The 25993-nt window shown below is 55.4% G+C and overlaps 2 protein-coding genes across 4 annotated transcripts in view; one reads left to right on the top strand and one right to left on the bottom strand.

Moving 5' to 3' along the window:
- The window catches only part of WASF2 (WAS protein family member 2), a 32257-nt gene extending 16228 nt beyond the window's left edge, over positions 1-16029 (top strand). Inside the window, exons 1-9 of one of the 3 annotated variants that reach the window (XM_017831113.1) lie at positions 484-580; positions 877-1030; positions 4828-4962; positions 5463-5616; positions 6701-6818; positions 7602-7732; positions 9108-9263; positions 11043-11563; positions 11997-16029. In XM_017831113.1, coding sequence (XP_017686602.1) covers positions 901-1030; positions 4828-4962; positions 5463-5616; positions 6701-6818; positions 7602-7732; positions 9108-9263; positions 11043-11563; positions 11997-12154 — 1503 coding nt within the window. In that variant the 5' untranslated portion in view covers positions 484-580; positions 877-900 and the 3' untranslated portion in view covers positions 12155-16029. Of the gene's footprint in view, positions 1-483; positions 581-876; positions 1031-4827; positions 4963-5462; positions 5617-6700; positions 6819-7601; positions 7733-9107; positions 9264-11042; positions 11564-11996 lie in introns of those variants that run through there. The other 2 variants (XM_017831112.1, XM_017831114.1) reach the window with 2 other exon arrangements.
- A 5887-nt stretch (positions 16030-21916) lies between these two features.
- GPR3 (G protein-coupled receptor 3) lies at positions 21917-24450 on the bottom strand. Its single transcript, XM_017831072.1, has 2 exons — positions 24355-24450; positions 21917-23747 (listed from the first exon to the last, which is right to left on the bottom strand). Exon 2 carries the CDS (start codon positions 23720-23722, stop codon positions 22736-22738), a length of 987 nt encoding a protein of 328 aa, XP_017686561.1. The 5' UTR covers positions 23723-23747; positions 24355-24450; the 3' UTR covers positions 21917-22735.
- Positions 24451-25993: the final 1543 nt, after the last annotated feature.

Genomic DNA, 25993 nt, shown 5'->3' with positions numbered 1-25993 from the left:
CATAAAAGCATTTTCTGTCCAAAGTGTAACTTCCGGACACTCCGTTTTCTTCAGGTTTTTTATTTCTTTTTTTTTTTTTTTTTTAAAGAACTGGAAGTTTGTCCTGCCTGTTGTACAATCAATCTTGACTTCTCTCTGAGCACGCTCCAGTCCTGCATCCTGAGTAGAGCTCCCTCAGCCTTAAACTGCTCTAGCACGAAAACAATGGTCCAGTGTAAACCTCATCCCCGGGGGATTTCCCAAGGGAAGAGGGGTGCAGCCTGCAGGATAAGGAACAGTCACCAGAAAGTTTCCTGGTCAGCTGCAAGCGCTTCCTGTTGTTCCAGGAGGGCCCTGTCTGCTGCTCCAGGAGAGAGGCACCGCGTGTGCTTTGGTGTGCTGGGAAAAGCTGTTCTGTTCCTTTTTTTTTTTTTTTTTCCTTTTCCCTTTTTTTTTTTTTTCCCGATAATAACATCTCCCATCTTCCTCTCCTCGGTTTAAGCAACTATTGATTGCAAGTTTGAAATGTTTGTGAAGAAGAGCTCGTAAGAGTCACGCAGGAGGCTGCGCGTGAGCGCGGGAGGAAGGAGACCACGGATGGGTAGGAAGGGAAGGAACAAGGGCTGCGTGTGGGCGAAGATGTGGAGTTCTCCATCTCTGCCTCTGTACCTGAGCTGGTGGGGCTCTGCTGTCACTGCCAGTGAGAGAACAGCAGGATCTTTATTTCTGATGAACCAGTTTTCTCAGGGTGGGGAGCCGGGGTGGGGGGGCAGCGAAGGCTTATAAATAAAGCCATTCGAGAGCAGGAAAAACGAACACCATGGCTCTGGTGTGCCTGGAATTTGCGGTTGAGTAATCCTTTCCTGTTTCTTTTTTGGGTTGTTTTTCATCTTTCAGAACAGTGCCTGAAGCAGGTCCACCATGCCGTTAGTAACGAGGAACATTGAGCCAAGGCACCTGTGCCGTCAGACGTTGCCTAGCGTTCGGAGCGAGCTGGAATGCGTGACCAACATCACCCTGGCAAATGTCATTCGACAGCTGGGCAGCCTGAGTGAGTACCATGGCGAGCCTGCGCGTTGCCCTCAGGAGTCGCTACTGCTCTTTATTTAGCTCCCTTTCTACTCTCGTGTTCCTATTTCTCCCCCATCTGCCTTCCCTGGGTAATGCTAAAATGTTTTCCTAAAGAAATCCGATGCTAATTTCATATCCCCGGTCCCACTGCCTTCCTATCTAGGAGAAAATGGGGAGGGGGGGTGTGTGTGTGGATGTGTGTGTTGTGTGAGAGAGAGAGAGGCTGCAGTGAAACTGCAGATGGAAGGATGGAGCACAACTCAGGCTTGTAAAATGGGAGGCTCTCGGAGCAGCCGGGATCTTGTGTCAGAGAACGTGCCTGTAATTGCACGAGCTACTAAATGGAGCTTGACTCTGTTGAATCTGCACCATGTCGGTAGTCTTATTTATAATGAAAGATAATTAAAGCCCCCACGCAGAAGCTCCTGTTTGCCCCTGCTGCTGTTTGTTGTGTCGTGAGACCCAAAGACCCGTCTGAGCCAAGCGGTGCCTCTGGAGCGTCGGGGGCTTGAGGCTGCTCTGAAATGGCAGCAGGAGCTGGAGCAATGCCTGGCTCAGCTCTCCAGTGGGCTGACCCATAGCCTTGGAAAAGCTGGAGGGAAAACACGGGCCTACATGCCCTAGGAAAAATGAAGAGTTAATTGTGGTCTCTCCGGGATGACTCTGTACTCTGTTGAAATGCTCTGGGTTCTGATTAACCACCTTTGTCCTTGAAGCGAGACTTTGATAATCAAATTAATCTATTGTTTAGCTTCTCCGTGGTGTTTGCAAGCCCTTCTGCTTGCTCTGCAAAGCAGGCCCCTTGTTTTCCGCCATGTGGCAGGGAAAGTTTGGGTGCAGCCTCTTTCCAGCAGTGCAAACCATGGCTGTCACTGAAATCTGGGCCCGTGTTTGCTGCCAGTCTGTGTCACATTCTGTTGGGTTGGAGAAATGTCACTGCACAGGCGAGACCAGGCTCTGTGCTCGTGTTCAACTGGCCCTTGGTGTTCATTTGTTAGGTCTGGTAGCCAAGATGGTTGTGGAGTGTGAGTAAAATCCATCTCGTGCATGTGAAATGGTGAGGAAGGAGGCAGTAAAGCTGTGCAAATCCCAGCTGCAGGGAAAGCTTATCCCAGTCCAGAGACACTCCCTGGGTTAGTGTGACAGAGCCCTGCCCAGATCCTGCAGGTTTAGACCTTTGCACAGCTCAGATATTCCAAGCTTCTCTGCTTCTGAAGCGCTGGGAGCCAAATTGCAGCCTGGTTTCTCCCTGGGGAAGGTTCCCTGGGAGCTGGGATGTGGGGAGGAGGTGGGAGCTGGTACCTGGAGGAGAAACTGTGGAGAGGTGGCTCCTGCTGACACTCGGTGTGAGGGGAGAGCGAGGCAGGTGGGGAGGAAATGCTGAGCACCACCCGCTTCCCCAGGGTCAGCAGTAGCTTAAATAAAGCAATATTTAGCCTGCACTTGCACCCAAATGCCCAAACTCCTGCCCCCCACCCTTTCCTCTCTCTTCCAAAAAACAAACCCGCTCTTTCCTTGTACCTTGACTGTTACAGGAACGCAGAGCGGGTTCAGTAGGCTGTGACAGCCCTGTCAAGTGAATAATCAGCCATGCCTGGTGCACCACAGTCTCTTTACAAAGATGCAAACATAAATCTTGTCAAACTTTCATATTCCAGTGAGTTTACCCTTCGTTACTATCGCAGCTGGGAGCACTTTGTATAAGTCGACTGCGCGTTTTTGTGTGATTTTATAGAATCCACAAGCTAAAGATGGAAGGACCTATTAAATCATGCCGTCTGTCTTCCTGCCAGTGCATGACAAAGATAATTCTGATTGTAAGCTGCGCTTTTGCAGTCAAAGTAACTAAACTAAAAAATTAATCTCTGTCTTGCCCCGTCTGAAAGTGTGTGTGAAGCACAGCCGGCGTGTGATAACTCCAGGTGCACTTACACAGGCAAGGGAACACAGACCATCCCTTCTTCTCCCTCTGGGGTCAAGACCAGTATATAAAATGCTGTTATATATTATTTTACACTTGAAAAATACTTTGCAAACCAAGGACTTCATTTTTCCTCCACCCCCGAGTGCTTTTTTGCAGTTCCTTGTGAAATTCAGAAAGTATTTTCACTTCTCATGAAAGTAGAAACCGAATTACAACTTTTCTTTTTTTGAGCTGTTGCTGGAAGGTTTCAGATTTTCCCACAGATAAATTTTTACTCTCTTTGGTCAAATAGGAGAGCTGGTCTGTGCTGATGTTGAACACGGAGAGGGCAAGAACTACCTGGCCCTTGGGCCTCCAGAAATAAAATCCTTCTCATGAGTTTGGGGAAAGCTGCTTGGGCTTGTTAATGGCTCATCTGTGGAGTCTGTACTCTCTGGGAGGGTGGAAGGAAGAGGTCAGTTGAAGTTAACCTCCAGCATTTGCTTTCTACAAACACTTGGAGCTTGGCATTGCCACCAAAAGGGGTGGAGGAGGTTGAATTTTAACCTGGCCGGTTCCCCGTGCTTGGCAGTGTAAAGAGATCTCCTGGGAGCAGGAACAAGGAGCTCTGGGAGCAGGAACAGAGCTGATATGTTGGGTTAGATAGCTGGGAGTGTTTGTGCAACCGGGCTTTGGGGGATGCCCTCGCCTTGCCTTGTGCAAGGGACGCTCATCTCTCTGATGAGACTCTGCAGACAACCACATTTTCCAAAGTTAGACTTCCAACTGGTTATCCTCTCCTGAATGTCGGCGAGGATCCTTGGGAGTAACAGATTCCAGAGCAAACTGTTGACCATATGATGATGCACTTCAAAACCAGGCTGCTTATTGGGAGCAGCCTTGTACTCAGCAGCCGTGGCTGGAAATGTTTCCCATCAGTGGGAACGCCACGGGCCCATGTCTGCTGTCGGTGCCAAGCCTGTCCTCGGCGTGGCTGGGGCTCCCTGGCTTGGGTCGTGCCTGGGAGCAGAACAAAAAGACAGGAATCTTTGGAAGTGCTTGGTTTTCTTCCAGCTCTCCCGCCTCTGTCTACCTGTGGCCATCCCTTGTCACGTCTGTAGGTTTTTAACCTCCCTTTTAAACAGAGACATCTTTTTGTGACGCCTGTAAGTGGTGCAGCGAGTTCCTGATCCAAACCCCCAGCCCAAACAATGGGTGGTGTTTGTCATAGCAGCCCACTGGGCAATCCAAGCTGTTCCAGAGAGAATGGTCCCTGATTGAGAAGTTCCCCTTTGGTTTTGATTTAGAATCAACGTGAACGCATCAATTTTTCAGACACTGCCACCTGAAGGAACAACAGGGTCAGTGCTTTTGGCTGCGGTTACAGCTCCAGCTTTGGGATCAAGGACTGGGTCTGCTCTCTGCTTCCAGAGTGCTTTGAGCTTGTAAATATGTGCCAGTTCCCCTGGAGGCAGGTCTGCTGGAGACTGGGAGCCTTTGAGATTCTCCAGAGCAATAAAAATCTAACTGTATTTCCTTGTCTAATAAACAGAACAGCAGAGAATCTTAAAGGACCCTCAGACCCATCCAGACTCAGACCAGTGTAGTGTTGTCAGCCCTCTTTAGTTCTTTACTTTAATAGACTTTAAAGTATGTCTCAATTGTTTCCTTATTGCTTGAAGATCCCTTGGAAATGTCAGGTTTTGGTGGAACAAAGCATTTTCTTCCTGGATGTTAAACTCAACCCTGACAAACTTGAAAAGAAGCACGGTTGGTTCTTTCTTCCTTTCTTCTTTCTTCAAGAAAACGAGCTGGGAGACTGAGTATGGTCTGGTGTGGCTCACAGGGGTGATGTGGACACTTTAATATTCCAGGTAAATCTGCAGAAGACATATTTGGAGAGTTGTTTACTCAAGCCAACACCTTTGCCTCTCGGGTGAGCGTTCTGGTCGAGAGGGTTGACCGCTTGCAAGTCAAAGTCACTCAGCTGGACCCCAAAGAGGAAGAAGGTAATGGAGTGGAGCACAGGGGTTCTTGTTGAGTCAGCAGGGTGGGCCCAGTGCCATAAAACCAGTGTGACACTGCCATGGGGGCTGAAATGTCTTCTCTGGAGCTGAGAGGGACTGTTTCCTTCCCTCACAAAAGGGGGCTGTTTCCTCCCCTCAGGTGGACACAGCCTTTTTGGCCAGGTGTAGGTTTGCTCGTTGGTGAGTCTCCATGTGGGAACTCGCTTTCCAGCAGCTGGATAGCGGTGGCTGAGCGGCCTGAGCTTGGTCACAGAGGTTCCAAACCTCTCGAGAGAGCTGTGTCGATACAGCAGCGGATCTTGGCACGGCACACTCTGAGATTTGATGGGTTTCCCAGGGGACCTGTGGGAAAAGGAACCTGACCTTAAGAAGTGCGAAGCATGCCAAGAACTCCAAGTGAAATCAGATGTTTGCTGCTTGGTCTTCAGTATCTTTGGCCTGGGTCAAGCTGCTCTTCACTTGCTCTCTCCTTTTCCTTACAGTCTCCCTGCAAGGCATTAACACCAGGAAGGCCTTCAAAAGCTCCACCACTCAGGACCAGAAGCTCTTTGACAGGGATTCTCTCCCTGTGCCTGTCCTCGAAACCTACAGGGCCTGCAATACTCCTCCACCTCTCAACATCCTCTCACCTTACAGGTATGGCTGCAATACCTTCCTGTTCCCTTGCAGAGGAGATCCTCTTCCTCCCAACCTGCTGGGGAGGTCCTTTCCCATCCCGTGCTGTGTTGAGGTGGTCATTTCCAATTGTCTATTGAGTTACTGAACTGAGATCCACCAGGAAATCTCCATCCTCTGGATTACATAAAACTTCGCTTTTGGGGTCGTACAAATGGATGCAGCCAGAAAATGATCTCTTTGGTTCCCTGCTGTCGCTTTTGTGACTGCCCTGGGGCAAGGCTTGGCTGGCACTGCAGAACCACGCTGGGTGTGCTGCAGAGGAGGCATTTTTCTCGTGCTCCTCCGTGGCCCCATGGCTCCTTTCCAAAGAGCCGCAGTGCAGAGCGTTCCCTTGGAAGTGGCTCTCACCCAGGTGGGCACAGCAGCCTCCTGGAGACACTTCCCGTGGCCTCCAGCGCCGGGTCTGAGACGTCTGGTGGGTCCTACGCTGGCTGTGCAACCAGCTCTGAGCAGCCCCGCTCCGATTTCATCTTGTGGGTAGTAGAAGGAAAGGGGGTCAGAATCCAGAGACTTATCCCACATCCATAAATATCTTTTGAACAGGTAAAAAGTAATTACAGATAGCTGGAGGCAGCTGTCTCCTGCCAGACGCGGCTGCACTGCAAAGTGGGAGGAGAGGGAGTGTGTGAGTGTGTGTGTGTGCGCTCGCTCGGGAGCCTCAAGGACGTTCCTGGTCTGATTTAGGGTTCCTGAGCTGGAGAAGGAGGGTTTTTTCACACCAAAACCACAACACAAACAAGAGGGAGTTGAAGTGAGAGACCTGCTGCTCTCTTGGTGATTGTTTAGAGCAGTTGAGCTCTTCGGGTGCTCAGGAATGGAGGGTCTGTGTGAGGGCAGAAGGGGTGGGAAGTGGGGGAGGCCGGGATGAGGAAGGCTGGGGGTCTGTTCCAGTCTGAAATGGGGGACAGAGGCAAGACCAGCCCGTTTGACCATCTCACTGAACTTTTAAACTGTCGTCTGAGGTTGTGCCTGGTGTTTTCTTCGGGCTTCCAATGTGTGACTTGATCCCTTTCTATGTGTTGTTTTCCCCTCCCCATTCCAGGGATGATGGCAAAGAGGCACTTAAATTCTACACGGATCCTTCGTATTTCTTCGACCTCTGGAAAGAGAAAATGCTTCAGGACACCAAGGATATCATGAAGGAGAAGAGGAAACATAGGGTGAGGAACTGGGAGTCATTGGCAGGGAGGAATGGGAGGTGGGAAGTGTTAATAAATCTTGGACTCCACAGTTGCCATCCAAAATTCAGGTTTGCACTTTTAAACTCTTCAGGGATCAATTCAGTGAAGTTTTTACCTGGTTTACCCTCATCCTTGTTAATTATACAAAGAAAATAAAGATACCCTTAATTGGTTTTTCCAAATGCCATCATCTTTGGGCCTTAATGTTAAATTATATCATACCATGAAAGATGTAGTTTTAACATACTTTATTTAGCTTCTGAGCAACTGGAGTATTAAATATCAAAACAGATCATGATTTTTTCAACTGAAATAAGAAAGGAGAGATTTAAGGTGTGTTAGAACGAAGAGTGAGGATAAAGCCCAATTCTTTGTGGGCAGGTGTCCATTATTGCACCCCAAAACACTAAACACCATCAGGACGATGGTGAGATTTGGAATTCTTGACACGGAGGCCAAAGTCTGAATTGATGTGGGAAACTGAGCTTTCACTGCCCTCAAGGTGGTTGTGCCAGGGGGTAATGATGGAATCATGTCTGGCTGCACTGGGAAATCTGGTGTTGTCTGGCATTTTTCGTGTTATCTGTGCTCCAAATTTTCTGTATGGGAGATCTCTGGAGCATGCAGCAGTCGGGAAAGGAAACTGAAAATCCTCTTTGAGAATGTGTCTGCTTTTAGAGGCCACAGGTCTTGTCCTGTCCCTCCCCATGCCCAGTGAATTTAAAGCAAAATAAAGCTCGTGTTCGATTCCTCCACCCTTAGAAAGAGAAAAAGGAGAATCCGAACCGAGGAAATGTGAATCCGCGGAAAATCAAGACCCGGAAAGAAGAGTGGGAGAAGCTGAAAATGGGACAAGAATTTGTCGAGTCAAAGGACAAACACGGTCCTGCTGGGTAAGCAAGTCTGGGGCTGGTTGATTGGGATGCAGTTCACCCTGCTCTGCAGCTCCTCCGGATCCGCGGCGCGGATCGATACTGCCACTAATCACATTCTCCAAAGCAAATCCGTCTGCTGATTTAAAATTTGCCAAATAAATCAGGGAGCGACACGGTTGGAACGAGGTGGCAGGAGCAGCGAGGCTGCTCCCGGCTGCCTGTGGGCACGGAGGTGTCGGGAGCTTTGGCTCTGCCCCGCGGCGATGCCCTCCCCTCGCACCCGGCCGAGGGTGGGATCTCGGTGGCATTGCGGGATTGCTTTGTTACATTGCACAAATGGCTCTTCACACCCCGAACTTGGAGCGGGGGCCATCCCCATCCAAGTATTTCAAGCTACAGATCTCTCTTTAGCACTTCTGGCTTGGGAATTCATTTAACTTTTGACACCAGCGAGGCTGGAAGCAGACCGAATTCCCCACAATGCTCTTCTCCCTTGCAGCTTCCTTTCATATAAGAAAAAAAAAAAGTCTCTCTTTAAATCACACTCTCCAGCTAAAAATAAAACTTGCCTTTAGTTTAATAGGAGAGCAGGTTTGGTTTCTAGCAGGGGAATTGAGCAGCACAACAGCACCATTTTCTTGCTCCTCTCTTTTTTTTTTGTGTGTGTTCGTGTGTTTGAATTCACTCAGGGTCCAGATCCCCCAAAGATGGGGTGGTTCTACCACCTCACAGAGCTCACTGAGAGTCTCTTCCTTCAGTAGTACTCCAGCTTTGGATAGTTGTTTTAAAGACATCACTGTTTCTGGGGTCCTTTTTGATATTCTATTCTCAAGCTTATTTTTTGGCATCTCTGAGTACCTCCTCTGCTTTTGCCACTGATGATACTCAGTGTAACTGCAAGTTCTTTAAGTCCAAGTTGGTCAAAACACTTCTAAGTGTTTTCACAAAATGAAATGTTGAGGAAAATCTGTTTATTTAGGCATTTCCTTGTTTATTAAAATGTATACCAGTGCTGTTCTGGTGTGTGGCAGCAATAAACAAACAGGCAAAATCTCGCCAAATTTTAGCCAAAGAATTATGCAGAGCAAACTAATACAGGTGTATGTGGTTCTTTATGTAGGAATTTTTGAGAAGTAGAGGGTTTTTTTTTTAATGTTGTAGAATCCTGGAATGGTTTGGGTTGGAAAGGACATTAAGGATTAAGTTCCACCCCCTGCCATGGGCAGGGACACCTTCCACTAGCCCAGGTTGCTCCAAGCCCTGTCCAACCTGGCCTTGGACACCTCCAGGAATGGGGCATCCACAGCTTCTCCGGGCATCTCTCTGAGGATAAACAAGCTTTAGACATTGCCTCGAGCTCATTAAATAACCTGCTCATCCTGCTGTGGCCCAGGTACCCCTCCAACATGGTGTATCAGAACGGCAGCATCGGCTCCAACGAGAGCATGGATGGGAACTGCTACCCGCCACCGCCGCAGACTGACTCCATTGTGCCACCACCTCCCTCATTCCCAGATGACAGCCTGCCTCCACCCCCGGTGGAATTTAGGTAAGCCTACGGGATCCCTTCTGTCACCAAGGAGTAGTAGGTGGTGTAAAAGGATGACATGAGACGGGCTGAGATAGTTCAGCAGAACTTCCTGACGGGTGTTGTATTTGGGAACCACAATGCTCCTGTCTGGAGGGGAAGCACAACTGCAGGCAGGGGCAGAGGCACAGGCAGCACAGCTCTCCATGAATCCCAGCCACTGTCATCATTCCCAGGCAGAAGGGGAGAACTAAGAGCAGATTTATTCCACAGCAGGGTCCCAGTGAATGGTTTGGCTCCATTGCCTGGGTTTTCCAATGCAGTTGTTCCAGAGAGTGGACTCATGTTCCATTTGGACAACGCTCTCAGGCACATGGTGGCATTGTCGGGGTGTCCTGTGCAGGGCCAGGAGTTGGAAGTTGGACTCAATGATCCTTGTGGGTCCCTTCCAGCTCAGGATATTCCATGACTGAGCTTTGCAAAGAACAGCTTCTTTCACTTCTTTTTTTTTTACCATTTGCCCCCTGATCTTTGGGAAATGCACTACGTGAGCACTGGAGGTGTAGATGTAGTTGAATTTCAAGGACTTGAGCACAGCAGCTGCCTCCTTCCCAGGGACTTGGGTGCAAGTTCAGGGCATTTACTTTGGATTGAATGAAATGGTGACTCCCAGGCACCTCTAGAGATGAGAGTTACGGTCCAGCAGTGGCTCAAGACAGAAAGGGTGAAACAAGAGTAGACTTTTTGTTTTAAAGACAGTAAAACCGAGTCAAGAGTAACAAGAGCAAGTCTGTCTGATAGACAGGGCTGCTTGGCTTGTCTCCATCTTATCCAAAGGCAGCAGTGCTGCAGCAAAGGCTCTTCTGATGTGTCAGAGATACCCAGCACTGCTCTCTGCAGCCTGTGCCTCTCGGGCAGAGCAGACACGAGCTCTCAGATGAAGCTCACGCTGCCTTATGCGGTTGCTTAGATCTCTGCCCAGCCACACAGATCTCCCCTCTCTGGTTTTGTTTTGGTGGTTGTTTTTATAATGAACCCTGGGTGCTTGGTTTGATCTCCAGGAGTCTGTTTTGGATCAGCACTGTTAGAAATTGCGACGTTTTTGTGCCAAATGTACCTTATTTCTCTGTCTCGCCATGGGAGGAGGTGTCAGTTCGGGGCTTGCCTTACATGTAGAATTTTCTGGTATGAACACAGCCTCCATCATGGGAGATTCAGTCACTCATGCATCAGCAGCACTGGGTTTCCATGCCTTCCCCTTCGCTCCCCACGGCAAGCTATGAGCCCTGGCTGCTCCGCTCCAGCTCCGAGCCGTGGAATCCGGTGAGGAGATCTGCTCCTAGCAGGTGTTCAGAGCATATGCTTTCCTGGCTCCCCCGCCCCTCCTCATGCGATTTATCACGGCAGACATCCCTGCCTGGCGTGTCACGAGCCTGACCTCGGTGAGGAGGGGTGTTTTGCTGCAGGAGCTCTGGAGCCAGGAGGCTGCTCTGAGCTCGGAGAGGTGAGGTGGCGGGTGTTCTTGTCAGCCTGGGAGATGGGATGGAGGGATAGCATTCCTGCCCGTCCCTAGCAGCTTTCCTTTGTTCTGGAGGTGAAGGCCAAAAGAAACACTGCGAGGGAACTAAAACCAAGGAGTTGAGGTCTCATGGAAACACCAGTTAAAGCTGGAACTTGGATTTTTTTTTTGGTCTGGACTGCAGCGAACACACATGATTTGCATTAACATTGAGACTGTACAGTCTGATCTGGCCTCGCAGCTAATTCCTTGTTTCTCTCTCTCTCCTTCCATTGCCACAGCTATCCTGTAGACAACCAAAGAGGTTCTGGTTCTGGAGGGACCAAACGGTCCAGCCTGGTCAGCCCGAGCCACCCACCACCAGCTCCTCCGATCGGATCCCCCTCGGCAGCCAGGCCGGGCTTTGCTCCCCCTCCGGCTCCTCCTCCACCACCACCACTGATGGGAAACCCCCCCCCTCCACCACCTGCCATGGGCTTCCCCTCCCCGGGAACCCCCCCACCGCCCTCACCCCCTTCTTTCCCCCCTCATCCCGAGTTTGCTGCCCCTCCACCCCCCCCGCCCCCTCCAGCAGTCGACTATTCCAGTGTGCTCCCCCCTCCGCTGCCTCAGCCGGGCACTGGGAGTGCGCCGCCCCCCCCTCCGCCCCCACCACCTCCCGGCCCACCTCCACTGGTTTCTGGGGGCCTGGATGGCCCCCCACCCCCTCCTCCACCCTCCGACACCTCCGCCTCCAAGCCCAAGTCATCCTTGCCCGCGGTTAGCGATGCCAGGAGTGATCTGCTTTCGGCTATTCGGCAAGGTGAGGTTCTGTTTCCATACCAGCATTCTCCTTTGGCTCTGGAAAACCCCAATGGAAACATTTGGGAGCTGTCTCATGGAAGCTGTGTGACTGCCTTGCTGCTCGAGACCTGTCCCTTGGGGTCCCTCCTTGTCTGCCCACCCTCATGAGCACCTCGCTGGGTTTTATTGCCTTGCCCTGCACCTTTGGCATGGCAGTGCTGGAATTGGGGTGGTCCACGTTTGTTGTGGATTTGCAGCAGTGGTGCAGCACAGAAAGGATTTGCTTCCCATTCCACCTCCCCACCCAGCCTGTCCTGGCTGTCATTCACCATCAGTGTTATCCCAATACCCCCGGCCCGCCTTGCTCGGGGGACTCTGACAAGGCTGCGTGGGAGATTCCAGTGCGACCAAGGCCTTTGCATGATCCCCCTCCGTTCCCTTCTTCCCTACAGGCTTCCAGCTGCGCAAGGTGGAGGAGCAGAGGGAGCAGGAGAAGCGGGACGTTGTAGGGAACGACGTGGCAACGATCCTGTCGCGCCGCATCGCTGTGGAATACAGCGACTCCGAGGACGACTCCTCCGAGTTCGACGAGGACGAGTGGTCGGATTAGGCACGGTCCCATCCCCTTCTCCCCCTCCCTCCTGGGTTCACTTCTTACAGAATCAGGTGGCCAAACCTTCCACCACACCCTTTTTCATCCCGTAACCAAAGATGTGCCAAGGGTTTTCAGACAACCAGCAGCATATCTCCCCTCTCCCTTCCCCCTCCGGCTTTGGCAGGACTTTGTGCTCTGCCTTTCCAAAAGGTCTCCTCATGGACACTGAGGATGCGGCGTTGGGATTTAGCTGGAGGGGGTGTAACGGTTGCTTATTTAAAAGAGAGCTAAACCTCCAGATTCTCGATGCCACCAGGCAGAGCACATATAAACCCTCCATCCTGAGGGATTTTTAAAGTAAAGATGGATGATCCTGTTGCGGCCGCGTGGCCTTTTGGATGAAGGACATTTTCAGCTGGTTTTCTCAGTGCAACAGCAGACAGTTGATCTGATGGCTCTTCCTTTCCAGTGAATACTGGTAGTGCTGCAAGAAAATGGGCTTTAAATGTCAGTTCTCTGCTGCATCCCACTGTCAAATAATCAGGTTTTTGGCACTAGTGCACAATTCCTTCCCCTCTGACCCCTGAGTATTAATTCCAGACCACCCTGCGTGGGGTGAGCTTCCTGACTCCGGGACCGTGGAGTGCCTTGGGTGCAATGTAAGGAGGGACTTGTTTTATTTTAAAAGCTGCCTTTACCTTCCTCAGATCTCCTGGACTGCTTTGCCAAGAGGAGACTTGCACAGAGGGATGTAAAACCAGGGCAGGATGGTTGCTCAGCTTCCCACTTTTGGGAAAGCAGAGCCACTGCCCCACTGAGACACATCTGTGGTCGGCTCCGAGCCGGGGGCCAGACCCCGCTGGGCTGATTTCTCCAATTCATGCTGAGATTGTGTTTAAAAATTCCAAATCCAGTGCCTAGAGCAGGGAGATGGGGTGGGGAGGGGTTCTCTGAACACCAGGCACTGTGGTGGTCTTTGGCCTGGCCAGAGCGGTTTGCGAGGTGCTTTTTTTTAGTGGGATGACCATACTTTTAACACAGGGACTTCAATGCTGGTATTACCTTTGCTTCTTCTCCCTTCCACTTAGGGAGGGGAGTTTGTGTGCCTAAAAACATCATGTGTGTGGACTGAGTTGCCCATCAGTTACATCAGACCTAACCTACCCTAATTTTGCTACTATAATTCATTAGTTAATTTTAAGAGAACGTTTCTTCTCCTCACTAACCCTGCGAATTAATTCCCAGGCTGCTCACTACAGATCCAGTACTGGCAGGGGAAAATGGGGAATTTGAACTAGCTGACCTCGGTTTTATTGCTGTTTTATGTTACCGTACATAGAATATGAGCATATCTTAGAAATCTAACCCAAATACCCTCGGTGTGTATTTTAATTTGGACATGACTCGGTCAGGGTCACGCAAAAAGCAGTTCCAAAGCCTTTTGGAGGTTATGGGTCCAGCTGTTGTGGGGTGTGTGTCCCACTAAGACCAGCTCTCCCACCTTTTTGCCTTTCCTAAAGTATTTCACCAGCCTGTGCCTGTTCTCTCTTCCCTGGTTCTCCTCCTTTAATGATGTTGCTGATACCTGGAACACCAGGCCCTGCCCGAGGCTTCCAGCGTGCTTGGGGTTTGATTGATGGCTTCAGCTTGTGCCATCGAGTTCTTACTGATTTCTTGTGTGTGTGCCTGTGCATTTTAATCCTGGCCAGAGCAGACAATGGCCTGGAGGGTGGGATTTGGGGTGTGGATCGAGCTGGGATCCAGTGAGACCCCCCGAGGTTCCCTGGATCGCTGCACCGTCAGGTTTTGTCTGCAGCTCAGCTGCCAGGCAGGATGCAGAGGGTGTAGGCAGCGAGGCATCCCGATGGGCTGGGAACATCTGAGCAGCACTAGTTCCAGGTTCTGGAAGAGGGAACAAACCCCTGGAGTGCCAGTGAGCCGTGGTGCAGTGGAGAGGCTTGGAAATGCAAAGGGATGATTGCTGCAAGCTGAGTGGGGGGGTGAGAGGGTCGCTGCCTCTTGTTCTGCTGATGCTCTTCCTGGGAGCATCCTCCTCCGGGTTCCTGGGAAAAACAGACCCCTGAGCTCACCCGGGCTGACAGCAGTGTCACACAGGGGAGGAGGAGCTCACAAATGCCAAACCTGGGTTAATTTTAAATTGCCTTAACTAGACTTGGCCCCTGCTGGGGAAGGGGAGCGAGTCCTCCTGTCGCCTGAAATACGGAGCAGTGCCATATTCCCTGTGCCCTTGTGGATGGTCTGTCGGGCAGGGCCGTGCCTTGGGGTGCCCCCCACACTCTGCCTGTTGCACAAGGATGTTGCTGTGTGGGCGTCAGGGCTCAGCCCTGGGTGGAGGCGGCTCCTCCAGCCCTCCTGGCAGTGGGAAGGACGCTGCCTTGTCCCTGCAAGCCTGCTGCAACCACCCCCTGCTCCCAAATCCCATCCCAGGGTGGGAATCAAAACTGCAGGGTCAGGGTTGCAGGAACAGGTAGGGAAGGTTGGTTGGTTCGTTTTTTTTTTTTTAAATCTCCTTTGATTTCCTGCTTTTCTTTCAAATGTCTGGTTGCCAAGCGGGATGAGCCTGTGTGGGGATCCCTGAGAAACAGCTGCTGTAAAGGGACCATCTCTGAGTATCGTTGCAAAATCACAGAGCGCTGGGCCACCAAGTAAGCTCAATATTTTTTGAAGCAGTAGGGGAGGAGGAGAGGTGCCAAAAACAACCTTTGCAAGACAGAGCAGCTGTGCTGTAACTGCAGGGCCGAGGGCACTGCCATCGCTGTCGTCATGTCGCGCTCACTTACTCCTTCCTCCCCTCTTCCCAGGCGAGGCTGGGGCGAACCTCAGCCCATCTCACAGAGCCCAGAGCCCGTCCTCCCCACGAAGATCCCCCCCCTGCTTTCCATTTCAAGCCGGAGCAGCCATTTCGCCCATCCCGGGAGCCGTTTTGCTCCGGGTGTGCAAGTTGGGGCAGGTCACCACCGCCTTCCCTTCCCTGGTTAAACATTCTCCCGGTGTCCTCGCCCGCAGTGCTTGGCTGCTGCTCCCGGCAGCCTCTCCCCCGCCGCCCCCCTTCCCTCTCGCTGGGAAAGCCTCATCCCGGCTCCCCGGGCTCAGCCCGGAGCCTCCGCCGCAGTCGGTGACCTTCACTGCTTCTCCTCTCCTTATCAGACCCAGAGCACCAGACCAGATCCAGGGAAGGGGCTCCCGGAGCTCCCAGATGGCTGAGGAATCGTGCAGAGTGGCGTTTCGGGGAAAGGATAGATTGGGGGTTATATATAGAGATTTTTTTTTTTTTTTTTTTCAGTCCAGGAACTTATTTAACATGTTTCTTTTGGAAGTCACTGCCCTGGAGGGGCTCTGGGGGGGAGCTGCCTGGCAGGGCAGATGCAGCTGCCCCGGGTCAGGTTTCATTGCTGTTGGATTTCGGGGAGGGGAGGGGGGGGTGCTTTCTTCTCTTCCTTTTTAAACAAAGCCTTGAAGTGGGAAGTGGATCCTATGTTTTTATTACTGTATTAACATACCTTTTAATTCATTTCAGAAACTAACCCATTTTTCTTCCTGATTAGAATGTCATAGAATTAGACGAGCTGTAACCCCTCCTGAAGTGCCTTATTTTCCTACATGATATAAATATATTTATAAGAGTAATTATTCCACTTGTGTCTTAGGGGTTTATTGCTGAGCAGAAGATGAGGTGGGAGAGGAGGGAGGGGAAGTGCCCTCCTTGGACCCGGCCAGGCTGGGGGGGTTGGAAGGGTGACATTTGACAGATACTCTCAGGGTGCAGGGGCTTCCTCACTTCAGACCAAAGGAGTTTCAGCAGTGAAACTCTGCTTAGAAAGAAGAAAAAAAGATTTTAAAAAAAAAAAAAAAAAAAAAAATGGAAAAAACCCAACCTTGTGAGCAAAATACTGTAGATTTGTTTGGTTTGTTTTTTACCCCTGCAAAATAAACACTGATGGTCGGACTCTGCAGGGAGGCAGTGGGTGGTGGGGGATTGGAACCCGTTCCAGGTCCATACCTGTACATCCCAGCACATCCCAGCGCAGACTCCCTGCCTTCTGTATTCCCATGTAATGTCTGTCTGTGCTTTTCCCTGTCGGTTGCTGTATAAGCCAGGCTTTCCTGCTGCTTTGTTTTGTTGTTTTTAATAATCAGCTCAGTAACCCCCCGGATGAAGATCCCAACTGCAAATATTTTGTAATGTACATGTATAAAAAAAAAAAAGTAATAATTTTTTTGATCCTTTTTTAAAACTTGATAAAACCTTTCTATCCAGTCGGTGCTTGTGTGTGTTACTGGGGTGGGGGGTGAGCACAGGGGCTGCAGTGGCTTTGGGCGTGACTTGGAATCATGGAATGGTTTGGGCTGGAAGGGACCTTAAAGCTCATCCCATTCCATGGGCAGGGACACCTTCCACTTTCTCAGTTTGCTCCAAGTCCTTTCCAAGCTGGCCTTGGACACCTCCGGGGATGGAGCAGCTTCAGCTTCTCTGGGCAACTTGTCTCCTTCCCGGGAGCACTGAGAGGTGCTGGGCCACGAGCCACTCGTGCCTACCCTTGTGTCCTTAGTGTGTCACACAGGGCTGCTGGGTGTCCCTTGGGAAGCCCAGTGTCCATGGAAGTGCTGGCTGTGTCCGAGGACACCCAGTGCATCCCGAGCTGTCTGGCAAACACCACCAGCACAAACACCTCTTCCCTGTGCCGGGCTGGGCTGGGGGTTATCCATGCTGGGAGTCTGAGGGTGACAGATCCGAGGAAGCCCCATCCAGGAGGAGCCTCCCACCAGTGCTCCCTGCCCTAGGAAATGAGCCTGGGCTCCATCTTGCAGAGTGGAGTGGCTGCAGCTGGGCTGGGAGGGGGCTGCCGAGGCTTTTTGCCTCCATTTCGCAGCTCAAGGTCCCTCGTGCAGTTAATCTGCCTGGCAGCGGTGGCTCCTGGCCCCGAGCTCAGGTGCCTCGTCTGGCCTCGCTCCGTGTGGCTCCGTTTTCTTCCCGGTCACTGAAGAGCAACAAAAGGCTCCATCCCTGCTGCTCCTCGTCCCTGCTTTTACCGCGGGCTCTGCTCTGCCAAATTCCCTTGGCTTTCGGAGACACCGGTGCCTCGCTCCGCAGTGCTGTGCCTTTCTTGGCTGACAATAGTCCCTGGCTGCAAAACCTCATTAGATTAATTGGCCTTGCCAGCTCCTGAACAAGCAAGGCCTTTAGTCGTGCTGGGGCGCGGAGGGCAGGGGAAGGAGGGAGCTCTGGGGCTTCCACGCTCCCTGGAGCTCTGTGTCCCAGCTCTTGGCTCTGCCTCGAGGCCGGGAGGAGCAGCCGGTGCTCCTGGCACCCTGCATGGGTGTGGCTGTGGCCAGGTGGTGCCTCTGCTTTTTTGGGGTGCCCGGTAGCACGTGGCCCTGTGCTTTTGGGGTGACAGCCCTTGGAAGTCATCTTTGGAGTCTGGGGGGTGTTGGTGAGTGTCGTGCTGGTTTAACCCCCTAAAACACAGGGAGAACTCAGTCCCAGATCTGCCTTCCTGGGTAACCCACAGGGCCCTACTCTTCCACTCTCCAGGGAAGCTGCTGGTGCCTGGTGCAGGGAGAAGACGGGAATTGTTGGGAATTGTGTGCCGGTGCTCTCGGAGCCCCAGCCCTGCCCATGAGCTGCAGTTTCCTGCCGCAGCTGGGGGAGCCTCTCCACAGCTCCAGTGCCTTGGCACACCAACCTTGGCCCTGGCCTTTGATCTCTGTCCTTGCCCGTCTGTCTCTTCCACACGGCACCGGATCACAGCTGGCCGGGCTGCGGCTTCACAGGAGCCCCCGTCTCCAAAGACCTATTTAATTTTCTCCTTCAAGGTGGTGTTAGCAACACCCAGAAGATGCTGCCGGCTGCCTTGGACGAGTGGGCTGCGTGTCCTTTCCACCACTGACGTCAGCTTCTCTCCCTTAATTCCCCCTCTGGGACCGAAGCGAGTGCAGGCGCTGCCAGCTCGGATCAGCGTTAACAGCCTGCTCTCCCAGTGTGTGGCAGCGCTCCGCCGTGCCAATGTCACCCCCGACTCGCGCTGCTGTCCCTGGCCAAGCAGCCATGGGTGGTGGGAGAGCACTCCCCTCTTCCAGCATCATGGGAAGGGCCCGCTGCCAGCAGAGAGTCCCCGTTCCTCGCACGTAGGTGTGCTGAGATGGCAGCTCAGCCCCTCAGAAATGGCTGACTCCTTCTCTCTCGCTCCTCTTGCTGCCTGGTGGTTTTTTTTCTCTCCTCCTCCCTGCCTTTGCCGTTGCCTACGCGGTTGTGTGGGGAAGGCAATCGGCTCCCGTGCTGCGGATGGCTTTATCTGTAACTCTTCCATCTGCTCACAGCAGCTCACAAATAACCACGGGGTGCCAGAGGAATTATGTTATTTGGAGCTCAAGTTTCTGCAGTCTGGCAGGGCAGCAGCTCTGCGCCGGGCTCAGCCGCTCCGCAAAGGCCAGCGCCGGCATGGCGAGGGCTCGAGGCAGCCGGCGCGGAGCTGGGGATGTGGCCAGGGAGGAATTATCCTCCCCATCCAGTCAGACAAAGCCCCAGCCCTCAGCCAGCATGGGAGCCTGGTCCTCTGGGAGCTTCCCAAGGGGAGCAGAGGGTCCTGCTGGCCCCGGGTCCCTGCGCCCCATCCAGGGCTCGTGGCACGAAGCCGCTTCTGCATCAGATGCTGCGGCGGGAATAAAACTGACTGACCCCCTCTCCACCCTGCACTTCTCTGTCTCCCACACAGCACAACCTTTTCAGACAGACTTTCCTCCCTGGGAAGCACCACCCCATGCCTCCCGGAGCCACGGCTGCGGTGGTGGCCCGGGATGATGCTCCGAGGCTGAGCCGCGCCGGGAAATGCCTCCCGCTGCCTCCGGCATTTGGTAAAACGCTTACAGTGGGGCCGTGTTTTCTTCATTTCCTGCCTGCTCCTGCTTCCAAGGAAACAAAATCCCCCAAGCCAGGGCTGAGGTTTCTCATTTAAATGTAACCCAGGCCCATAACTGGAGCTGCCAGCCCTTCCCCATGGCCCGGCGGACCCAGGGTGGTGCAGGGAGGATGTTGGGGATCGTGATCCCGTCACGGGTGTCCCAGTAAGGCACTGGGACAGAGACCCATCCCTGGGATGAGGTGTGGGCAAGGGCAACGCTTGGCTCTGCCCCAGGGAGGGCACTCAGGGTTCAGGATGCTGGTGGGAGGTTTTGGGGTAGGAGCAACCTCCTCCCCTCCTCCTGTCTGGTGAAACTGGCACCAGGGCTGGAGTGGAGGCTCCGTAGTGGGTGCTTTGGGACCAGCCCTGGCTCTGCCGTGGGTGCTGCCAGCGCTCTCACCTGCAAAGTGGCCAAGGGCAGGTCCTTGGAGCCAGATCTGAGCCCTGCTGCTGCCAACAGGACCAGGGCTGCCCACACTGGAGACAGGAAACAAATCCCACCCCAGTCCCCTGCCTGCACTGCAGCATGGGCAGGGCTTGGAGGCAAGAGCTGGCTGTGCTTACGGCATCTGCTGGGAGCCTGGGGAGGGCTGGCCCTGCCAGATGTGTGAGCACAGTTGGGGTGACACCGTGCCCACATCTCTCAGCTCATGTTTTAACCCCAAAGTTGGGCTGTTGGTCCCCCCCGAGCCCCTCCTGCTCATCCCCAGCGTGGGGGTGGCTGCTCAGCACTCAGGCGCCTTCTTGGATGGGTTTGACTCTTTTTTATAGCTCCACTTTCTGCGTCTTTCTCCACCAAAAAAGGGAGCAGGCTGGGCCATGCTGCTGCAGGCTGTACTTCCCTGCCTGCTGCTGCCTGCTCCATCATCCCCCAAAGGCCTGGAGCAGCTGGGAATGCCTCTGGACTGGCTGGAGTGCTGGGAGAAGGACCAGCAACAGCAGGCTCGAGGGGTGGTAGCTCCTCCAGCCCCGTGCTCAGCCTCAGCTTCCCTCATCCATCCTGGCAGCAGGGAATCGGACACAGGTAGGAGGCACAGGGTGTGTTTCCCACGCAGGAAGGGGCACATGGAGCAGCCACGTGCTGGGTGATGGCCACCCTGGTGGCTGGTGGCACCAGGGGACAGGGCTGTGAGGGTGACGTTTTCGGGGCACCAGTGGCTGGGGGGAAAAGGACTCAAGGGCTTCAGCACCAACAGCTCCCAAATTGCTGGCCATGGGGAGAACCCCTTGGCCTGGGTTGTGGTGGCTTTTGTCACTATGGGTCACTCCCAGGACTCAGGAGAAATCAGACTCCCATCCATCTTGGAAGCCCACCAGCTCCAGCACTGCCCTGCCAGGATCTGGGAAGGGGGAGCTGCAGCCCTGTGCCCACCCCACTGCTGGCTGTGGGGGGGTGGGAGCCTGAGGGGGGTCCCAGCAGACCTGAATGGTGCTGCCTTTGTGCCCTGCACACCCTGGCGTGTCACCCTGTCCCCAGGGAAGGTGACAGGGACCCCGGGGAGCGGGAGGGACTGGATGGGCTTGCACACCACGGAGAAGCTCCCTCTGAAGACATCAGCAGGGGAGGCACGAGGGAGAGAGAGAAGCTGTTTCAGCTGCCATGTGATGTTGACATAAGAACCACCAGGTATGAACTGCTCCTGAACGCAGCAGGGCTGTGAATTACAGGATTTTTCACTGCTGGGGGAGGTGGGCTTGGGAATTATCCCCTGGCTGAGGGATGGAGGGCCCTGGGGTACAATGAGCATCTCCAGCCCCTGTCTTAACCTCCCTGGGGACAAGCAGAGCCCCAAATTCCCCATCCACAACACTGAGCCCAGCCCTGGGAGAGCAGGAGAGACGATCTGTGGGTCCTTCAGCCTCTCTCCAACCCCATTTCCCCTCATCACTTGCTGCCACAGCCCCTTTCCAGCACCGAGCCGAAGGAAATCTTTATTTCCTTTGCAATAAACAGCACCAACCCCCCGGGCTGCCACCAGGTCCCCGAGCCCAAGGTGAAGTGGAGCCTCGGGGGGGGGCCGACACTCCTCCCACAGCACCAGCCGGCCCCGGCTGCTCCTCAGCCCCGGGCTCTGCCACATCCCGGCGCGTCTGCGGATGCACAAATGCCTGTGAGAAACCTGCTGCTCCCTGACCGGGGTGGGCAGGGACACGGGGGGCTCTGGGGGTGCAGAGTCCTGACACCAGAGGGGCTGAGCTGCCCTAATTAGCTGTGCCATCGTTAACCCTTCCTTCCCTGAGACGAGCAGGAGCACGGGCAGCAAGGACGGGTGTCCCACACCCTGTGTGAGCAGTGGCTCTTGGAGCACGGGAGCCTCAGTGTGGGGGTGCCCCCCATGCAGAGACCCCCAGGAGAGGGGCTGGAGCGCAGTGATGGAGGCAGTGACAGCATCCCAATGGATGGAGGGCCCGGCTCGCGGCACCTCGGGTGGACACACACACACACACCCCCGGGAATGAGTCCTCGCCGTGCCTGGAGGGGGACACACATCAGATGTCACCGGGAGAGCGGGTGCAGCCCCTCTGCCCGCTGGGCGCTGTGAGGATGAGGATGGTCAGGGCCCGCCCCCCCGGGCCGGCTCCTGCTAACAGGATGTGATGGGTGGGGGAAGCGCTGTCGCTTGGCATCTCTTGTCCGGGAGCAGGGAAACGGAGCGGGGAGACGGCCCTGACGGGACTCGGGGACCTCAGCCTGCCCTCTCTCCTCGGGGAACACCAGCCCACCCCCTCCCCAGCATCAAACAGCCGCACCTCGTATCACAAATTAATTTATTCCCCTCCCACGGTTGTAAACAAGAAGCAGCCCCCTCCACCCTCACCTCGGCCCGAGGGGTCCCCATCCCGAGGGTTCCCCATCCTGAGGGATCCCCCATCCCAAGAGATCCCCATCCAGAGGGGCCCCATCACAAGAGGCCTCTTCACATCTATCCCCCCCCTCCAAAATGTGCAAATCCAGCCCCAGTGCAAAGAAAGGCTTTGGAGGGGGGGGGAGCTCTGGCTGCCAGGAGGGGGGTGGCAGCACCCAGAGGACCCCAAAACTGCTGGGTTTGGGGGTGCGGAGCCTCCGGCAGCCCCCTCCTCCCGAAGGCAGCGAGCACTAGAGGGCAGCAGGGCCCAGCGCTGGGCGGGAGGGAGGCACAGAAATCAAATTAAATAATAATTAAAAAAACAATAAATAAAGCAATGGATGGACAGCTGGGAGAAGGTGGGAGGGGAGGGTTTGAATCCCTCCTCCTCTGGCAGTGAGTCTCTTCCCCCCTTCCCCAAACGTACAAAATATATTTTAACTATCTGAGGTAAATAATGAGGTTGTAAAAAAACCAAGATGGGGGTGAACGTTCCTGGTGTTGCCCCCCCTTAAAAAAATAAAGGATCGTAAATAGTTTTAAAGAAAATATGAGGATCTCCCCCCTCTCTCTGTGTCTCTCTCTCACACATAAATATAGATTATATTACGGATAAAAAATACGCTTTTCTCTCCTGTACATTCAAAAAGTGGAAAAATAGAGGCCAAGAAGGGGTTGTGCCCGAAAAGGACGAGGCTGGGAAGAGCTGCCTGGTTCCAAGAGCTCCTGCAACCGTTGCCTCTGGGAATGAGAAGGGGGAATAAAAGCGGATCCCCCCGACTGCAGCCGGTGAGTGGAAGGTGCAGGGAGGTGGACGGGGGGGACACACATCAGACGTCGCTGGGGGAGCGGGAGCGGAAGGGCAGCGTGGGGGAGAAGCAGCCGCAGCACACGGCCCACAGCACTTTCTGGATCTCCTGGTTCCTGAAGGCGTAGATGACCGGGTTGAGCATGGAGTTGTAGGTGGCGGGGAGGAGGGTGGCGTAGGTGTAGAGGGCCGGGTAGGTGTAGTCCCCCAGCAGGCAGTAGACGGCGAAGGGCAGCCAGCAGGACGCGAAGGTGCCCAGGATGACGGCCAGGGTGGCGATGCCTTTCCTGGTGGTGACGTAGTGGGAGCTGGCCAGGAAGTGTCTCTGCACGGCGATCTGGTGGGCGTGCCGGCACACGATCCGGCAGATCTGCACGTACAGCTGGAGCATCGCCGCGAACACCGCGAAGAAGGACACGGAGAGGATGATGAGGTGGTTCTTCGTCAGCGGCCTGACGACGCTGCAGGCGGGCGGCTCCTTCAGGCAGTTCCAGCCCATGACGGGCAGGAGCCCGTAGCAGATGGAGGCTCCCCAGGTGAGGATCAGCATGATGTAAGTCCTGGTGACCGTCCTCTCCGAGTAGTAGGTCAGGGCGTTGTAGAGGGACAGGTAGCGGTCGATGGTGATGGTCAGCAGGCTGCAGACGCTGGCCGTGAAGGAGGTGACCAGCAGCCCCACCGTGAGCAGGCTGACCGCCTCCGACGGCGCGAAGTAGACGAAGGCAAAGTGCAGGATCAACCCCAAACCCGCCAGGAGGTCGGCCGTGGCCAAGCTGCCGATGAGGAGGAACATGGGGGCGCGGAAGGCCGGCGTGTAGAAGATGACCACCACCACGATGGCGTTCTCGCAGGAGATGATGGTCCCGGAGACGCAGAGCACGACGTCCCACGGGTTCAAGGCCAGGGGTCGCACCACAGACTCCAGGTCCAGGGAGCTGCCGCTGCCATTCCTGGCAGAAAACCAGCCCTGCTGGCCTTCGCTGGAGTTGGGGGGCCCTTTCTCCATCATGGTGGCGGAGGGTGACCTGCTGCAGCTGAAAGCAAAAGCAACCCCCTCAGCACCTGCTGCCCTCACGAGCCCTCCCTGTGCCACTCAGCTGGGGGAAGTCCTGCTTCCCCCCAAAAGTTGTCTACAGCAGGGGGGGGGCAGAGCTGTGTGTGTCTGAGGGGGGGCTCGCTGTTTGCTCCAAGGGGATTTCTTGGGATGAGGTGGTTTGGTTTTAAAATAAACAGGTGAATAAAGGGCAGGGACACACACACGACCCCCCTGCTCCTGCCTGCCTGGGGGTTGGGCACTGCATGATTTTGGTGGGTAAATCCTGGGGGAGCAGGACTGGCACTGGAAACCCTTCCCCAGCAAATACTTCAGGGCCAAACCGAGGGTATCTCAAGCAGCAGGTGAAGGGGGTAACCCTTCCCCCCCAGACCAGCACCCCAGCGGGCAGAGACACCTCCCCAGCCCCCCCATGCACCCCCCAACCAGGGGATCCCCACTTGCCTTGGGGGGTCTACCCCTCCCTGGGCAGGCAGCACAGCCCCTGGACGGGGTGTGGGGGGGCACGGCCGCTCCTCGCCGCCCTCCCCTTCGCCCTGCGGGCTCCCCCCCCTCCCGGTGCCCCCCCCGCGGTGCCAGGCACTCACCTGCCGGGATGCTGCGGGGCCGGGGCCCGGGCTGTGCTGGGCTGCCCGGCTGGGGGGCCGCTGCCATGGGCGCCGCCGAGTTATAGTGGCCGAGCCCGGCCGGGGGGGCTCGGGGGGGGTTCGGGGGGTGACTCACCGCCGCCCCCCCCAAAACCCCGCTCACCCCGCCGTGACGTCAATGCCGCCGACGGGCCAATCAGCGCCCGCACAGGCAGCGCGGGCGCGCGCGCGCCGCATAGTAATCGCAGCTCATTCATAAAAAAACAGGGCCCTCACCCCCACCCACCCTCACCCACCGCCACCCCGGCCCACGCCCCGCTTCAAACCCCCCTGCCCACCTCAAACCCGGGCTCACGCCACCCACGGGACCCCCCCCTTAAACCCCCGCGATAAAGAGAAAGGGGTGCGGGCTCCCCCCCACATCCCCCCCTCCCCGCAATGCAGAGGTTTGGGGGCTCCGCTTTGGAGGGGGCGGCCGGTGGGGAGAAGGAGGAGGAGGGGGTGAGGATGAGTCCTCCCCTGACCCCGCACATCCAGGGGCGCGCAGCCCCAGAGGGTCCCCGCGGCCCGGCTTTCCCACGCGGGGCTGAATAATTCATGGCCGGGAGAAGCGGGAAGGCCCGGCCGGGAGGGGCTGCGGGAAGGGCGGCTGGCGGGGAGCCCTCCCCCGGGGAGGAGGAGGAGTAGGAGAAGGAGGAGGAGAAGGGGGAGGAAGGCGAAGCCGTGCGCCCCCCGGGACTCTTCCCCCGCGCCGGTTCCTCGAAGCCCGGGGAGTTTCCCTGTCCCTGCTGGGGAGAGAGGGGGTCCCGGGGTACCTGGGACTGCCGGCACCCCGCGGGGGTCCGGAGCCCCCGATGCTCCCAGAGGGGGCTGCGGCCGCCCCCTCGGAGCTCGGCCAGGGACCGGAGGGTCCCGGCCCGGTTCGGCCCGGCCCGGCCCGGCGGGAGCTGTTCGCGGTGCTGAACGAGAGGACCCGGGCCCGGGGGGGACCCGCCGCAGCCCCGGGGAGGGTCGCGGTGCCCCGAGCGCGGGGCAGGGGCGGGGGGTGTGTGCGGGGTGTGCAGCGGGTTGTGTGCGGGCGGGCTGTGCGGGGGGTGTTCGGGGTGTACCGTGCACAGGCAGCGTGCGGTGCACACACGGCGTGCGGGGTGTGTGCTGCGTGTGCAGGCTCAGGTGTGCTGCGTGTGCAGGGGCTGCAGTGTGTCCAGGTGTCCAGTGTGTACAGTGAGTGCAGGGTGTCCAGGTGTGCAGTGTGTACAGTGTGTGCAGTTGTGTGCAGGTGTGCGTGCAGTGTTTTCAGGTGTGCGGGTTGTACAGTGTGTTCAGGTGTGCAGGTGTGTACAGATGTGCAAGTGTACAGATGTGCAAGTGTACAGGTGTGCAGGTGTGTGCAGGTGTACAGTGTGTTCAGGTGTACAGTGTGTGCAGGTGTGCAGGTGTGTGCAGGTGTACGGTGTGTACAACCCGCGCAGCAGAACACCCCGTGCCAGGGGTTCAGCCCGGACCCCACGGTCCCGGGTCAGCCGCGGCTTCCCCACGGCCGCGGCAGCGAGGGGGGAGGTGTGTGGGGAGGGGGGGGGGATGCACCTCTGGAGAGACCCCCCCTTCCCGGGCCGGGCCTACCGGGGCGGGGCGGGGC

Source organism: Lepidothrix coronata, unplaced genomic scaffold, assembly GCF_001604755.1.
Source record: "Lepidothrix coronata isolate B3197 unplaced genomic scaffold, Lepidothrix_coronata-1.0 Scaffold187, whole genome shotgun sequence".
Classification (NCBI taxonomy): domain Eukaryota; kingdom Metazoa; phylum Chordata; class Aves; order Passeriformes; family Pipridae; genus Lepidothrix; species Lepidothrix coronata.
Note: the sequence above shows the minus strand (reverse complement) of the source record. Positions and strands in the feature narration are given on the sequence as shown.